The sequence below is a fragment of the Pan troglodytes genome, chromosome 6, assembly GCF_028858775.2.
Source record: "Pan troglodytes isolate AG18354 chromosome 6, NHGRI_mPanTro3-v2.0_pri, whole genome shotgun sequence".
In the NCBI taxonomy this organism is placed as follows: Eukaryota; Metazoa; Chordata; class Mammalia; order Primates; family Hominidae; genus Pan; species Pan troglodytes.
The window spans coordinates 94,219,806-94,236,474 of NC_072404.2; the positions used below are offsets into that span (position 1 = coordinate 94,219,806).

A 16,669-nucleotide genomic window follows, 5' to 3' on the forward strand; every position below is an offset into this window, starting at 1 on the left:
AAGATACTCTGAGTAATTTTTTTTCAATTGCATTTGCAGACTGAGATCCTCAACAAAGTTAAGCAGAATAAAGTGATCATGGCCAGAATTAAAGGTAAATTCTTGTAAAAAACATCTCAAGTGTAGGTCAACCGCCCCAGAGTCTCCCTCTTATAATTGCCTCTGTCTGAGACCCATCAAGTACAATTACTCTCCATGAGAGTAGAGGATGCCTTGCTTACTTCCTTTATCTCCTGCCTCAATTATCAGGACTTCCCTCACAATTCCATCTAGCATAGCTCCTTCTGTCTCTCTCCAACAACTTTTCACTCTTTTTATTTTTTTTATTTTTTATTATACTTTAAGTTCTAGGGTACATGTGCACAACATGCAGGTTTGTTACATATGTATACATTTGCCATGTTGGTGTGTTGCACTCATTAAATTGTCATTTACATTAGGTATAACTCCTAATGCTATCCCTCCCCCATCCCCCCACCCCACAACAGGCCCCGGTGTGTGATGTTCCCCTTCCTGTGTCCAAGTGTTCACTCTTTACCATCTCACCTTGCTCTATTTTTCTTCAGAGTACTTTTATTAACTGACATATTTGTAATTATTATTTATTACCTAACTCACTTTTCAAGAATATCCCCAGCACTTAGAACAATGGCTGTTATATAGTAGGTGCTTTATAAATGTTTATTAACTATATTAATCAAAAACATATTTTGAACATTCTTAAAATACATTGTTTTGTACTTATATAAAACACTGCTAACAAATTTACAGAACTTAAATAAATACAGTAAACTCCCACCAGTGTTAGAACTTTCCGTACATTTCCTTAGAAAAAAACTTAATGAAAAATTATTTATAACTGGTTTATCTTTTAACTTGCTAAATAGCTTAATAAAACTACTTCTAGTCATCTGACCTTCCTAAGTGTAGAAACCAAGGCAAGAGTTTCCAAAGTCCTGTGGGAAATTGTTTGAAGAGTTTTCCCCATGCAGTAGATTTAATAAATAAAAAATACTAAGATGTAGAAATCTTGTTTGAACATAGCAATTATTTTCTATTAATTAATTTTTTTCATAGTAGTTAGTACAAATTCCTGCAATAATTACAATTGTAATAGGAATGCAAATTCCCGACTGCACTTTATTGATATTATCTCAACTGAGATACTCTGAAGAAAACCAAATAGTAGTTTGAACTTTTAGGTTGTGTTTTGATTTTATATCAGATCTCCCAATTTAAAAAGCTAGTCACCTGTCAAACAAACCTCACTTTGTCCAAAATATTGACTTCTCATTTCTAGGGAACACAGTGTGTTTCCTAACAAACTTATTTAAAAGTTAAGTGCATTTATAAAATTATAATTGAAAACAAGGAAAATATTTTAAGATAAATTAATGAAGTATTCATCCTACCAGGTTTAACTTAACTTCTAAGTTACCAGAAATTCAAATATTCTGTGAAATATTAACACAGTTAATTAAATACAGATAAAAGTTTAAGAGCAAGAATATTACCTTCTTTCTCTCTCACACACACACATGCACACACAAACACCAACACAGACACACACATCATAATGTTTGATCAGAGAATACAAGCAAAATTTGAGGTCAAATGCACAGCAGCAGAATTAATTTACAAGATAAAAACTAGGAATAAAGATAAGTAGAGCTACATGTATAAGAAAATAGAATTATGTTTTAAAATAGCTTTAGAAATGGAAACAGCTATTTATAGGGAAACAAAGGGGATGTAATCAAGAACCTTCTAGAGACCAGACACATGAGTAACATAATGGTCCAAATCCACTCTTGATTTGTATCAAGGGCCCAAATATTCATAGAGTTCTGTCTCTTTCAACATGGTTGCCAGGAAACACTTTCTCATATTCCGTACGGCCACACTGCTTTAATAGAGTTAATAATATTATACACACACACACACACACACACACACATATGCATGTGCACATGCATCTTTGGTTGAGTTCTGAAGATAGACTCTTAAATTCAAGACTTCTTATATTCTGCAACTCATAGAATAATGCTAGCCCCATACTTATTTAAACCCAATGAAAGTCATAAGACATATATGCCTTTGAATTTTAATATGTTTCTCCTCTTAAATTATGAGAGTGAAGCGTTAGTGACCTGTTTATATCACAAAGCCAATAAAGTAAAAATTAAAACTCATTTTTATCTTTAAATGCAAACTCAATAAGTTTGTTGATCAGAAATAGTAACAAGTTAGATGTATTGCTTATTTGCATCTTAGTTCTCCCACAAAAATTATTTTAATTGAGTTTCAAATATTATTTTTGCTTATTTTAGGAAAATTATTTTTGTGTTTCAGAATTAGTTTCACTAAAGACTGAAAATACAAGTCCCAAACATAAAGCACAACATAATTGTTTTTTAAAAAGCAAATTAATATAACGCAAGAAAAAGGGACGCAGGTATACATTTAATGTCAGCCTTATATGCAGCTTGACTGACAGAGTTTTAATTCTCAAGAGACTCTGCCTACTGTGAATATATTCCTTCAGAATTTCTATTTAGAGATATGTAGGGTATAAAGATCAACATTGAGATATATTTCAAAATGACTGAACTGCTCAACAATTTGTTGAAATACAAGGTAAACCAATTACAATTTATTTCTGAATTCATTTATAGTATTTTATTCAAATAATTTAATATTTGGTTGAATGTAAGAATGTTATTTTTAATCAACCACTTAATTGCCACAGACAGAGTCACCTTGTAAATGTCACTGAGTACTTTTATATGTAAGTAACAGTTCAAATGTAATGCCAACATCAAATAAAGATTTTCCATATTGCCAAATAAAAGTAATTATCTGAAACAGAAACTGGGGAAATTTTTGAAATAGTATCTCATTAACCATCATTGGTCTACAAAATGATAGCAGTAGAAATGCAGCCTACAATAATAATAAGAGTATTGTGTATGTGTGTGTGTGTGTTCCTATAAATCTAATTTTATGCTTTCATTGGCTTCATGAGGGCATGGAGAGGGCAAAAATGTCTCCACCAAGACGTGGGACATGAGAATAAGATTTCACTTTGGCAGTTAAATTCTAAATTCAATAAGCACATGTAAGATCAGAGATACACAAATATATGAGAACAGAATCACTTGCCAGCAAGAGGAACTTGACAGTAAATGGATCAATAAATTACCTGCTAAGTTTAAAAATGTGCCAGCTGGAAAAAAAAATTGTCAGAAAGGTATACAAAGAAAAAAGGAGGCATTTTGGCAGCAGTCATCCATCATTAAGCAAGGAAGAGATTGCCTTGAACCAATAACTGAACCCCTCATATGGAATAAAAAGTAAATCTATTGAGAAAATGGACATATTTGGTGTTTTAGCCTGTAGGCATTAAATATTCAAATGATATAACTACTGCTCAGCTATATCCCAGCCTCTCTAACACCAGTTCTGGTTCCGTATTCAGCCAGCAATCTTCTGATAGTGGTTTTCTCATGCAGCTTGCCTAAAGGAAATGTGCTATGGCAGTTATATTTCTATTGTAAGAAAATAAATTGGCATTGTAACTTATATATGTCACCTTTGATTTTAATCAACATGAGATAGCCTTTTCAAGCTGGATCAGCTTGATACTGTTGAACTGTACCAAGAATTTGTCCTTAAAAAGCAGAAGACCAGGTCACCCTATCCTACACTATGTTTAAATAAACACGGTAAATATCCTTTTGCAATGTCTCTCTTTGGCAAACTTGTGATCCCTTTTTCACAATATCTTTAAGAAGAAATCTACAAATACTATTGCAGTATACTACAAATAATTATAAACTTCTAAGTAAGTATATTTTCTAATTTTATAAAATATTTATAAATGTTCTTTGTAATTCCATTATAGACCATATTATAGACAAAAATGTTGTTATATATCTTCTTCCCCTTACTAGAAATTAAAATTTTCTTACTCCGATTTAAATATCTAATTTTATTAAGACTTTTTAAAGTATGCATAGATGTGAAGAAATTTGCATATTTTCTAATTCCTTCTTAATAGAACTCCACTTATTATGATACTAAGTTATCTATCATTTGGGAATTCTGCTCCTATTATTTATTTCAAGATTTTACTTCAGGCTCTTGCATTCCAAAAGGACATACAGATGAGTTATATGTAGGCTTCACATAATTGTCTCTGAATAATGCTTGAATTCATTCTTAATCAAAAGCAGGGATCTTTCCATGTAAAGGTTGAATCCTGTTAAATAAAGACTGAATTTTGTAGTATCTGAACGCTAGCCCTATTACACATGATAATGACTATTTATGATATTCACTAGTAATTTAAAATCCTTCAATTAATAGATAGTGAGATGAATGTTTAAATAAGCCTTTAATACCTTTACGCTTGTACCTCTGGGTTCAGATTTCCTACTCAGACTCCACTTTAACTAATTCAATAATTAAATGTTTAATATAAAATAATCATTGAATAATAAAATCAACACCTTATACATTCGGAACGATGTGGGTCATTCATTCATACATTTATTCTACAAGTACTATGTCTAACTGATGGATGCTGATAAATCAGATTACAAACTGGTAACAGAGGTACCTCAATGCACAGAGAATATATACACACAGAACGATAAGACACATAAAAGTAGGTATTTGCTTTAGATAATTATTTGATTTTAATTCAATTGAAATAATATTTAGTTGAATATTTACTTCATGCTAAAAACATGCTACATGAAAACTGTGCAGAGGTGAAGAAAGGATTAAAGAAGACACAATTCAAAACAGAACTTAAGCATGCTTTTATAAATACATATACCATGAAGCTGGAAGCCATCATTCTCAGCAAACTAACATAGGAACAAAAAACCAAACACCGAATATTCTCACTCATAAGTGGGAGTTGAACAATAATGTTCTCACTCATAAGTGGGAGAGAACACAAAGACACAGGGAGGGGAACATCACACACTGGGGCCTGTCATGGGGGACGGGGGCAAGGGGAGAGAGAGCATTAGGACTAATACCTAATGCATGCTGGGCTTAAAACCTAGATGACGGGTTGATAGGTGCAGCAAACCACCATGGCACATGTATACCCATGTAACAAACCTGCATGTTTTGCACTTGTATCCCAGAACTTAAAGTAAAATATATATATATATACACACATATACATAACAGAAATTTGGAGATAGGACAGACTGAAAAGAATAACTCTCTTTAGCAAATATGGAAAGGGTGGTGATGAAAGAAAATGGAATTTAGGGGAAAACATCACAGAAACAATGTGGATCTTAAAAAATAACTGGATTGTTAACAAACAGTGGCATTCCAAGCCAAGGCAAGAGCATATGCAAAGGCATAGAAGTTCACAAGTGCAGGCTTTTTATTCTGGAATAGCACTCTGCTTAATGTCCTTGTGGTGGTATTTTAATGGAGGATGGTCTCTGAAGATATTGCTGTAAAGATGATTTAGGTGAGAATCATTTAATTCAGGCATTATCATTCAAAAACTGCCACATGATAGTCACTCTGATTGGCCCTGGAAGTACAGAGAGAATAACTGTACCTACCTTATAGAATTGCTGTGTGAATTAAGTTATTTGATATTCTTAGAGCATTTAATTCAGTGTTTGATTTTTAGGGGAAGCTTATTGTAGAACTGTTAGCTTCTTGTAGAACTCAAAAGTAGAGCTGAATCTAAAAAAATACAGATTTCTGAAGTCACATGAATATGTATGGTTGTTTCAGCCATGGCAGTTTAGAAGAGATGGCTCAAGATGAAGACCTGGCATAAGAACACAAGCTGTCCACACTAATATCCTCAATGCACAGAGCAAATAGTGAAAAATAGGCTTATTTTAAAAAGCATTCAGCTAAGTCAGATTAAAAGGAGAGACTGGAATCTCATAGGCCATGGAAGATGAGAGTGTCAAAATGGAGTGTTTGTCCATCCTTATCACATTCTTAGAGGGTTGGCAAAGTAATTGAACTGGGAAGAAGTCAATAAGGTTTTGGTTTCCAATGACAAACACTGTTCCTAAAAAGTGAAAATAAGGAAGAAGTCAGATTTTAATGGGATGACCAGGACCTACATAGTATAACAATCATTGGCAACATGTTCACCAAGTGTGATGATAAACAGAGGAAGAGAAAGAAGATATTTTTTAAAGAGAAGAAAACTCAATGATTTTTAGTGTTTCTGTTCATTTATTTTACGTTTATGTATGTGAACTTTAAAGATAGGGAAGATGAGCATTTTGTTTAGAGGAAGGAGAAAGGGAAGCTTCTTGAAATTAAAGGAAAGGTTAACGGATAAATTTCTCATCTGGGATGAAACATCACAGAGTTCAAAATTCAGGGCATCGACATTCAGGCAAGGAGCAGCTACATCTATCTCTAACCCTCCCTGATTTATGAAGTAAGATATCCTGATATTCTGCTTGGCTTGGTAGTAGGTAAAACAGCCTACAGATAACAGGAAATCTCAACTGGCATATATAAGATGAGACAAGGATAGGTTAATGAATGGGATCAATCAAACACATGTAGGGAAGTCAAGGCATTTTAGGCAGAGGAAATGACAAGAATAAAACGAATAGCTTTTCATTTCCACTTGTTGTCTTCTTTCCATTAATGATAGGTATAAGACAGGCAACATGGCATAATGGCTAAGAGCATGGAAACCTGATCCAGCATGAGATTGGATCCTGACTCTACCACTTATTATATGTATAACTCTGTGATAGGTCATATGTAAACAATTCCCAAGGACAAACTCATCTGATGGCTCCAAAACATACAGCAGCTGAGGGAATGACTGCAGTAGTCCTAATGGGAAATTTGGGTTGCATACTTTCAATGCTTGATTCTCCTAATCTGTAAAAGTGGTTTTCAACCCATCTAGAAGGCAGAGGCAAGTAATGCTGCTAAACATCCTACAGTACACAGTAGCACCTCCCACAGTAAATAATTATCCAGCCCAAAATATCAGCAGTGTCAAAGTTGAGACATCTTAATCCAAAAAATGGAGACAATAATTGTTGTGTACCGGGCTCATAAAGCTGTTGTAAGGTTTAAATATGTTAACCCTTGTAAAGCATGTAGAATAGTGCCTAGTGTTAAATGTACACAATAAAGGCCAACTAACATAAAAATAATAACGACAATGATGATAATGTCTCAAATTCTATCCTATATTACTTCTTAAAAGTACATGAAATTCATCTCACCATTGTACCCATGTATAAAGATAATTCAAGAGACACATACCTATATGAGTAAAGAAGGCTTCTTAGACTATTTAACTGATATAAATATTTCTGGTTAAAAAGTACAATATTATTTAGGATAGCCATTGTTCTAAGATAAATAACGAACTTCACTGCTTTTGTTTTCTCATTGAATTGTCCAAACATTTCAATGATAAATATGTTCAATTTTTTTTCTTATGACAGAATATTTGATTTTATTTAGAAGTAATATGTATTTGTAGGAAAAAGAACTGTGGTGAATTTTAATACATAAAAATAAATATAAAACAAACACTTGAGCAGAGAAAAATATGCAACCATGACTATAAAACTAATGATGGTTATTTTCTTTCCCTACCCAGCAACAGAACTTGTATTTTCATTTCCTGTCATTCATTTATTCTTTCAAAACTTGTACGGGATAGAATCCCCTCAGCTGCAACATTAAAAAAAAATTTTTTTTAATGAATAATTTCAATTTTAGTTTACTTAAACATGTAAGTTTGTATTGTTGCTTTGTTTCAATTTGTTTCTTTGTTTTATCTCATATAACAAGAATTCCACCAATACGGCGACAGTTACAATAGGTCAGGGCTCTGTTTCCCTTTGTCTTTTGTTTTTCATGGTTCCATCTTCCTTCTTCTTTGGGCTTCATTATCAGACAAGTAGAAAAAAGCTAAGATACTTCTTGAGAGTCTTTTAAAGGTCCAATATACAACAACATCCAGAGATAAGAAAAGGGTTTTTATTCTTATTGAAATCATAACACCTTGGCCAGAAGTTCTCCTTCCAGCAGATTTTCCCTTTTAACTCACTGACTTACGAATAAACAAATCAAATTTTGTTTTTGTTTTTTTTTTTTTTTTTGAGACGGAGTCTCGCTCTGTCACCCAGGCTGGAGTGCAATGGCGCGATCTCGGCTCACTGCAAGCTCCGCCTCCCGGGTTCACGCCATTCTCCTGCCTCAGCCTCCCGATTAGCTGGGACTACGGGTGCCCGCAACCACGCCCGGCTAATTTTTTGTAGTTTTAGTAGAGATGGGGTTTCACCGTGTTAGCCAGGATGGTCTCGATCTCCTGACCTCGTGATCTGCCCGCCTCGGCCTCCCAAAGTGCTGCAATTACAGGAGTGAGCCACCACGCCTGGCCAAAAAAGTCTATTTCAAACAGAATTATGCCATCACCAGTTTAGACAAATATGGCTTCTCTTCTAAATAAATGTTTTCCCAGAATAAATGGCTATGAGGCAGAGGAGACTATTTGATTAAAGCCGAGATTATCTTAGGAAAGAAGAAATAGAAAGGTTAGACAAGGGTTCTGTATCACTTCATCCTACACTTTAATGTGTACAGGAACCATTTAGAGATCTTGATAAAGTGCCAATTTGGAACCAGTAGTCCTGTAGGTAATCTTAGATCCTGAATTTCCAATAACTTTCCAGTGATGCCAATAATCCTGGCCCCTGGACAAAAATTTGAGTAGGAAGGTGTGAGAACTTTCATTATGCACTTACTCTGAATTTGGTCTTTACTAGTACTTGAAATGCAAAGTAAAATAATCATGGTCTGTATCCTCAAGGAAATCAAGAGTAATGGGGAATTTATAGTCTAGTGTTAGTCTAGATTTCTAGTGGGAAAAGAAAAATACATGAATATATCATTACAATCTTGAAATTTGAAATATGGTTATCCTTACACTCTCAGTATAAAATAAGTTGATATTTAACTCTTATGGATTACATGCTAATGTAATCACCTTGCAAAAATATTTAAAAGTGTTAAGTCATTTATTCCTATTGATAATTTTAATAGATGTGATATGGAGATAAACTCTATATTTTATCTCTACATCTCTAGGTACCGAGATATAGTGAGTACTTTTTTAAGTTTATAATAGCTTCTCTATTCACCTAATTATTTGAAATTACTTATAAAATTATTTCTGATGTTCTCAAATATTTTGTAACAACAGTGCACTTTATTGTGATAAAAATAAACGGTCTACACATTTATGGAGTTTTTTGTTAAACTTCAGAATATAAGAATTGGTTGTCATATTACTCTAGATTCTCTGAGAAGCAGGCACCAAAATAAAATTTAATGAGAAAGAAATCTCACAGAGGAAAAACCTGTGAGAGAAAATGGGGAGAGAGCTAAGGGATGCTTACAGAGTCATTAAACCATGATACTGCTAAAAATAATAATAATAATAAAAGAGGGAGGTAAATTTTACTTAGTTAGTGTGGCAGCATTTCAAACTGCCATGTATACTTAAGGCAAGTTAGGCAGTTAGGCAAGGCAGATGAAGAGTCCTCAAGCCAAAGCTGTGCATCAGAGGACAGCTGCCATCTCCCAGGAACAGGCCTGCGTTGGTATCCTGCCATACTCAATCTTTGGGAGTAGCCTGAGGTTGTCCATCAGCGCAAGAATCTATGTGAATTTCAAAGCACTGCTGCTAGGCCCTCGGACAGTTAAGCTCCCTGCAGCTAGAGACCTGAGAGGCACATTCTCATGGACATCATGGTTATACCAAATAGACAGTGTCCTTTGCAGAGCTAATAGAGCCAAGCCAAGTTCCTTACATTTAAATTTGTTCTATTCAGCCATAGGCATAAAGTGACAATTGATCTAAAGGTGCTTTCTGATATCTTGAAAATAACTCCAGGAACAGTGTGAATAAGAAGAGGCGAGAACCACCCCCGGACCGACCAAAGCCCGCGCGCCACTGCATCCCGTGCCCAGTGCCTACGTCCAGCCGCTGTCGCCGCCACCATGCCCAGGAGAAAGGCTGAAGGACATAAAGTCAACGTGAAGGATGAACCACAGAGAAGATCCGCGAGGTTGTCTACTAAACCTGCTCCTCCAAAGCCAGAGCCTGAGCCTAAAAAGGCCCCTGCAAAGAAGACAGAGAAGGTACCCAAAGGGAAAAAAAGAAAAGCTGATGCAGGCAAGGAGGGGAATAAGCCTGCAGAAAAGAGAGATGCCAAAACAGACCAGGCACAGAAAGCTGAAGGTGCTGGAGATGCCAAGTGGAGTGTGTGCCTTTTTGATTAAGTGTGTACTTCTGGTGGCTGTACAGTTTGAAATACTATTCTGATCAAGTTTTATAAAAATGCAGAATCTTGTTTTACTTTTTTTAAGTTATGTTGTTAGCACACAGAACACTTCATTGGTATTTTAGGGGGAAGGGGCGTATGTAACTAATAGAATGTCTCTGAAGCTGGATTGATATAGGGAAAACATCTTTCTCTTCTAGTTTTGAGGGACTTCTTTTTGGCTCCCAGGAGGAGAGATTCCCTGATTTTGCACACACGTTCACCTTGGCACAAAAGCCTTGTGGTATGGAAAAACAAATTCATTTTTATGTCCTCACTCCCTTTCCATCTTTCAGCAGAGACTTAACTCCCTAAAACCCAGCCATCTGTTGGGACCTGACCCCCAATCCTTGGTAACCAGTGTGTCAGCCAATCTGGACTTCCAGTGATGCCACTGAGATGGCACCTGTCAAAAGAGCATTGGTTCCCGTTTCTAGATTGTGGATTTTAAGATAAATTCTGCCATTTTCATTTCACTTCCTGAAAGTCAGGGTCAGCTCATGAAAAGTTGTTAAACAACACACTAAATGTGAAATGTCAACCCTCATTCTAAACTTTCCCTGTTCAGAGCATCAGATGAAGACTTCATTGAGTTTTATAGTGGCTTTCTGATTTTTGGTAGTCCGTTGAAGAAGGGAGTTTGAAAGTTGCTGTATACTGTTAACGACTGTCTGCCCACGTCCTGCCTGAAATACCATGATTGTTTACGGAAAGTATCTTTAATGAAGATGGATACAGTTTGGCTTTGGAAAAAAAAAGAAAAGAACTTCAATTTATCTTATGTACATAAGCAAAAATATTAGATTTAAAATTCTAGTATACATGAGACTTCAGGATGCTTTGCAAAATTCTCACTTTGTGAGAAGTTAGGTATTAAAACTGGACACGCTGAAGGACACATTTCAGTACATTCCAGGAAAGCCTTAACATGCAAACTTAACACTACAGCTACTTGCTGCTGAATGGTGTAACTTGGGCAACACAGAAGTAGGAAAAAGCTAAAGTGATGAAAATCACACCTGGAAGATTCCCAATGTATTGCGTGATACACAAGCAAAGACCAAATGTTGGGAACAATATAAAAAGTATAGTGTTTAATCCATTTATAAAAGAAATCTTGAAATTTAAATACAACAGATATATGTGATGATGTCATGGTCAATTTCTTTAGCAGTATTTATTACCTTCCTTTCATAGAAATTTCTATATTAAAAAATTAATTCAGGATCATCAAAATTATTCCAGTTCCTTGAATTTTCAGTCACTGTTGTGATTTCAGTGGCATGTTCATTCAATGAAAGAGTGAGCAAGATGCTCAAATGTTATGAAATGTCAATGACTATATATGGTGAGAAGAGAATAACTAATTTAGCAAAGCATCAAGACTTGGCTTTAAATTATTGCAACTGTCAAGTTCTGAGAAGAAAACAACAGCTGCCTAATGCCTACATTCAGTAATGGGGTTGTTCTGCAATCAAGACATCTGGGCAACCACAAGTCAGAAATAATTTTTCAAATAGTGACTAGCTTTTAAAATGTATTCTGTAGTAGCAAATCAAATAATCAATTTTATTAGTGCATTAATGTGGAACAAACTTTTGGTTTCTCTTCATGCAATTTATATTACAAAACTAATCAGTTCAACAAAAAATGGGGTGCCCACTGTTATTGTCAACTTCTTTCATGGCTGCATAGTATTTCTGGAAATATATACCAAGATAAATTGGGAGCAATAAGCATAATTTTATTACTTTTATTTGAAATAAAGGCTTACTCTATGAGAAAAGATAGTACTTTATCTGCTACAAAACATCTACATTGTGCTTTTTGATGGTTAGTAGATTTAATAAAAAGCTAATTGTTTCATGTCATAGTTGAGCAAAGTCAACTAAGAAACCTAATTGAAAAGATTTCAAGTCTTGGGGAGATAAAGAAAAGCCAAAAAAACCTAGTTTGAAAGTGGAATTTAGTGTGTTAAAATGTCAAAAGCAAAACATTTTGTAAAGCTTTGAGAAAAAAATATAGTTTGGAACTTAAAAGAATAAATTTATGCTTCAGAAGTTTTGAAATACTATGGAAATGTAACATACTATTAATAAACAGTATACTCCCACAATTATTATCACAAATATAATATACCCGACAATCAGAATAAAATTCAAAGACTGCAACTTGAAAACCTCTCACAATTACTACTAAAAGGAAAATCAGTGTGCTTTTAGAATATAATATTTTAGAAAATTGCTTATAAATATTAAAAGAAGCATGTGCAGTAGTTTTCTTTGTCATAAATTAGAAGAGTCAATCTCTTATGCTTTTCAGTTTACATTATTGCTTCCATTTAAATCCTGAGCAAATTTTAGAAAAAAAAATTAAAAAGAGATGCTTAATGGTTGAAAACTCTATGACAGAGGTAACTGAATTTTAAAACTGACTTCTTCAAGTCAAAGGGCCATAGGAGATTATTTCAACTCTTTTGAATTAAAAATCTTTTATTGAAGGTCTCTGACACAAGGACCCAATTGAAACTTTTCAAAAAAATATTTAAAGTTGGTAACCAGATGTAATGCTAATATAGAAACATAACTAAGAGCTTATCCTTTCCCCCTTATCTTTAAGGAAAATATGAAACAAATTTGCAGAAGAAAATAGCAGATAGCTTCCTCGAAGGCAAATTTTCATTCCAATTTTACTAGATCTTAGCTACAGTTTGCAAAATTCACTTCTGATGTTTTATGCTAAGCACATCTGTTGTTAGTAGCTGGAAGACAAGCATGCTCATTTTTTTAGAAGTCTATATAAATGGAAAAGAGTGGCATTATGCAAAGGCTTTTAAAAGTATCACTTAGGATAAAATGAGAGCTGTTTAGTCCTTGTAAGCATATTCAAGAAGAATTTGTCTCTGAGCCTCAAAGCAGATTTCTGTAAATTATTTTACCCTAAGAGATGTGAATCCCTCTTGTGGATTAAAAACAGAACACTTCACAAAGGTTTAGATTCCAATAATCAGGTACCTACACACTATAACGAACTATATAAATAATTAGATCAACTGAAATAATTTAAAAAGTAAATTTGAATTCTTTGGTTACATTATTTAACAAATTTGAGGGATATTGCAGTAACTAATACATTTAACAAATAAAATAATAAAATATACCTCCAAAGTAGGTGTCATTACTTGCTCTAAATAGTATTAACCAACTGAGAAAAATACCGACTTTTCTTTAATAGTGAACTCAAATAATATTGGAGGGCTGTGTGTGTGGGGTGTGGAGTGGGGAGTGGTATATGACTTACCTTACATTAAATGTTTGTCTGCCACAGGTCTTTAGAGCAAGGTGAATCAGTCTCTTCAGTATTCAACATATTCCACTATTGTAAGCCTCTTTAAGAAGATACTGAGAGGTGACAGCGTGTTGGCAGACGTGACAGCGTGTTGGCAGACCTCACAGCCCACGCTCGCTCTCCGGGCCTCCTCCGCCTTGGCGCCCACTCTGGCCGCGCTTGAGGAGCCCTTCAGCCCACCGCTGCACTGTGGGAGCCCCTTTCTGGGCTGGCCAAGGCCGGAGCCGGCTCCCTCACGTTGCGGGAAGGTGTGGAGGGAGAGGCGCCGAGGGAGAGGCGCCGGCGGGAACCCGGGCTGCGCGGCGCTTGCGGGCCCGCGCAAGTTCCGGGTGGGCGTGGCCTCGGCAGGCCCGGCACTCAGAGCGGCCAGCCCGCCGCCGCGGCAGTGAGGGGCTTAGCACCTGTGCCAGCAGCTGCTGTGCTCGACTTCTCGCCGGGCCTTAGCTGCCTCCCGGCGGGGCAGGGCTCGGGACCCGCAGCCCGCCATGCCTGAGCCTCCCCCGCCTTGGGCTCCTGCGCGGCCGGAGCCTCCGCGACGAGCGCCACCCCCTGCTCCACGGCGCCCAGTCCCATCGACCACCCAAGGGCTGAGGAGTGCGGGCGCACGGCGCAGGACTGGCAGGCAGCTACACCTGCGACCCCCGCGCGGGATCCACTGGGTGAAGCCAGCTGGGCTTCTGAGTCTCGTGGGGACTTGGAGAACCTTTATGTCTAGCTAAGGGGTTGTAAATACACCAACTGGCACTCAGTATCTAGCTCAAGGTTTGTAAACACACCAATCAGCACCCTGTGTCTAGCTCAGGGTTTGTGAATGCACCAATCCACACTCTGTATCTAGCTACTCTGGTGGGGACTTGGAGAAACTTTGTGTGGACACTCTGCATCTAGCTAATCTAGTGGGGACCTGGAGAACTTTTGTGTGGACACTCTGTATCTAGCTAATCTAGTGGGGACCTGGAGAACTTTTGTGTCTAGCTCAGGGATTGTAAATGCAACAATCAGCACCCTGTCAAAACGGACCAATCAGCTCTCTGTAAAATGGACCAATCAGCAGGATGTGGGTGGGGCCAGATAAGAGAATAAAAGCAGGCTGCCCTTGCCAGCAGTGGCAACCAGCTGAGGTTCTCTTCGACATCGTGGGAGCGTTGTTCGTTTGCTCTTTGCAATAAACCTTGCTGCTGCTCACTCTCTGGGTCCACATTGCCTTTATGAGCTGTAACACTGCAGAGGTCTGCAGCTTCACTCCTGAGCTAGCCAGACCACGAACCCACCAGAAGGAAGAAACTCCGAACACATCCGAACATAAGAAGGAAGAAATAAACTCCAGACATGCTGCCTTTAAGAACTGTAACACTCACCACGAGGGTCCGCGGCTTCATTCTTGAAGTCAGTGAGACCAAGAACCCACCAATTCCGGACACAATACCATTTAAGTTTAGAACCTAATAATTACAAGGAGCCAGACACATGAGGAGGATAAGGTATTATGGAGAGGAGAATCATTCTAAGCAGAGGGAAAAAAGTCTTGCAAAGGTCCAGGAGCCAGAAAGTGGTTTGCACTTGCTGGTTTAGTAAAGGGCAATGTGGCTAGGCAGTGGCTTTCAAAATACTTGACCCAGACCCACAGTAAAAAAGTTAATTTTACATTGTCACCTAATACACACCTAGAGACACCAGAGACACACACTTACACATGTATAGCTTAGAGTTTTATGAAGCATTATTCTCTTACTACATGTTATGCACTTTTACCTTTGTTTCTATTCCTTTAATTTTGTTTTGTTCTCTCTGTCTATCTCTCTCTCCCCTCTCTCTCTCTCAACCAGACAGGCCCCTGAGTTGACTTCACAACCCACCGATGGGTCAGCTTGCATTTTGTGAAACAAAGGAATAGGGAAGAGTGTGGTAGAGACTGATGTAACACGATGCGGGCAAAGCCAGCAGATGCCAGAGTGGATAGGGTGTGTAGGACACTAAAAGGGGTTTTCTTTATCAGCTATACTAGGGTGCCAGATTTAGCTAATAAAAATAGAAGCTGCCTAATTAAATTGGAATTTTAGATAATGACTTTTGGTATAATTTGTCTCATCCAACACTTGTTCTGCAGTGATATAATACTTACAACATAACACTTGTCCTATGTTTTGCCTTGCAATCCTTTTCTAAGGGTGATGAGAAGATATTATAAAATTTTACTTTAGAGTGATTAATGGAGAGATAAATAATCTGATCTTTTAAAAAGTTGCCTCAAGTTGCCATGGGGTGAATTATTAATAGTTAAAGAGGCAAGAAAAGCTTAGGTAGCTGGCTGTTGTAAGAAGAGCTATTATTTCCTTCAGGGAGTGGGACAGTGACCCGTGGAGCCCAGAATATTGGTTTCATATTATTTAGTATAGTGAGTTGCAGAAATATGCCACGTTTCAGAGAAAAAGAAAAAACTAATTGAAATAAGTGTGCTTATTCTATAGTAACATACTCATTATATAGTCGTTAAATTGTAATGTTTATTTCTCAAAATAGCATTAATTAAAATATTATCAACATAATGAACACAAACTTTTACAATTCTAATTGAAGAACATCATTCTCCCCGCTCCTGACACTTGGCTAACCTGGCTCCACTGAGAAGGACCTCAGCATTCTTCCAATGCCTTGGGACTGAAGTTGGGAGGTTTGTACATGGTCTCAACCCTAAAAAAAGAAAATCACCCCCTGAACTGTGAAAAATAAATCTCTGTTCTTTATACATGTAACAACAACAATAAAAAAGTTAAAATGAACCCAGACTGATAATCATCAAGACCTCCTCAGAACAGCCTGTGAGATTGTATTAGTAGATGACACTGAGGTTTGGGGGAGCATTTTAGAATGGAATTTTTTATGTCGTAACATGTTTTACAGATAAATTATATAGTGATGTCTTGATTCAAATGCTTTTGGTTTAAATT

At 36.6% G+C, this 16,669-nt stretch overlaps 1 protein-coding gene and 1 long non-coding RNA gene across 2 annotated transcripts in view; one reads left to right on the forward strand and one right to left on the reverse strand.

Moving 5' to 3' along the window:
- LOC134810546 (uncharacterized) overlaps positions 1–14,032 on the reverse strand; it is a 232,019-nt gene extending 217,987 nt beyond the window's left edge. Inside the window, exon 1 of the long non-coding RNA XR_010158892.1 lies at positions 13,674–14,032. This is a non-coding gene — a long non-coding RNA (uncharacterized LOC134810546). The remainder of the gene's footprint in view (positions 1–13,673) is intronic.
- Positions 10,051–10,332, forward strand: LOC745903 (non-histone chromosomal protein HMG-17-like). The gene has a single exon (XM_054687264.1). The coding sequence runs from the start codon at positions 10,051–10,053 to the stop codon at positions 10,330–10,332; it is 282 nt and encodes a 93-aa protein (XP_054543239.1).
- Positions 14,033–16,669: the final 2,637 nt, after the last annotated feature.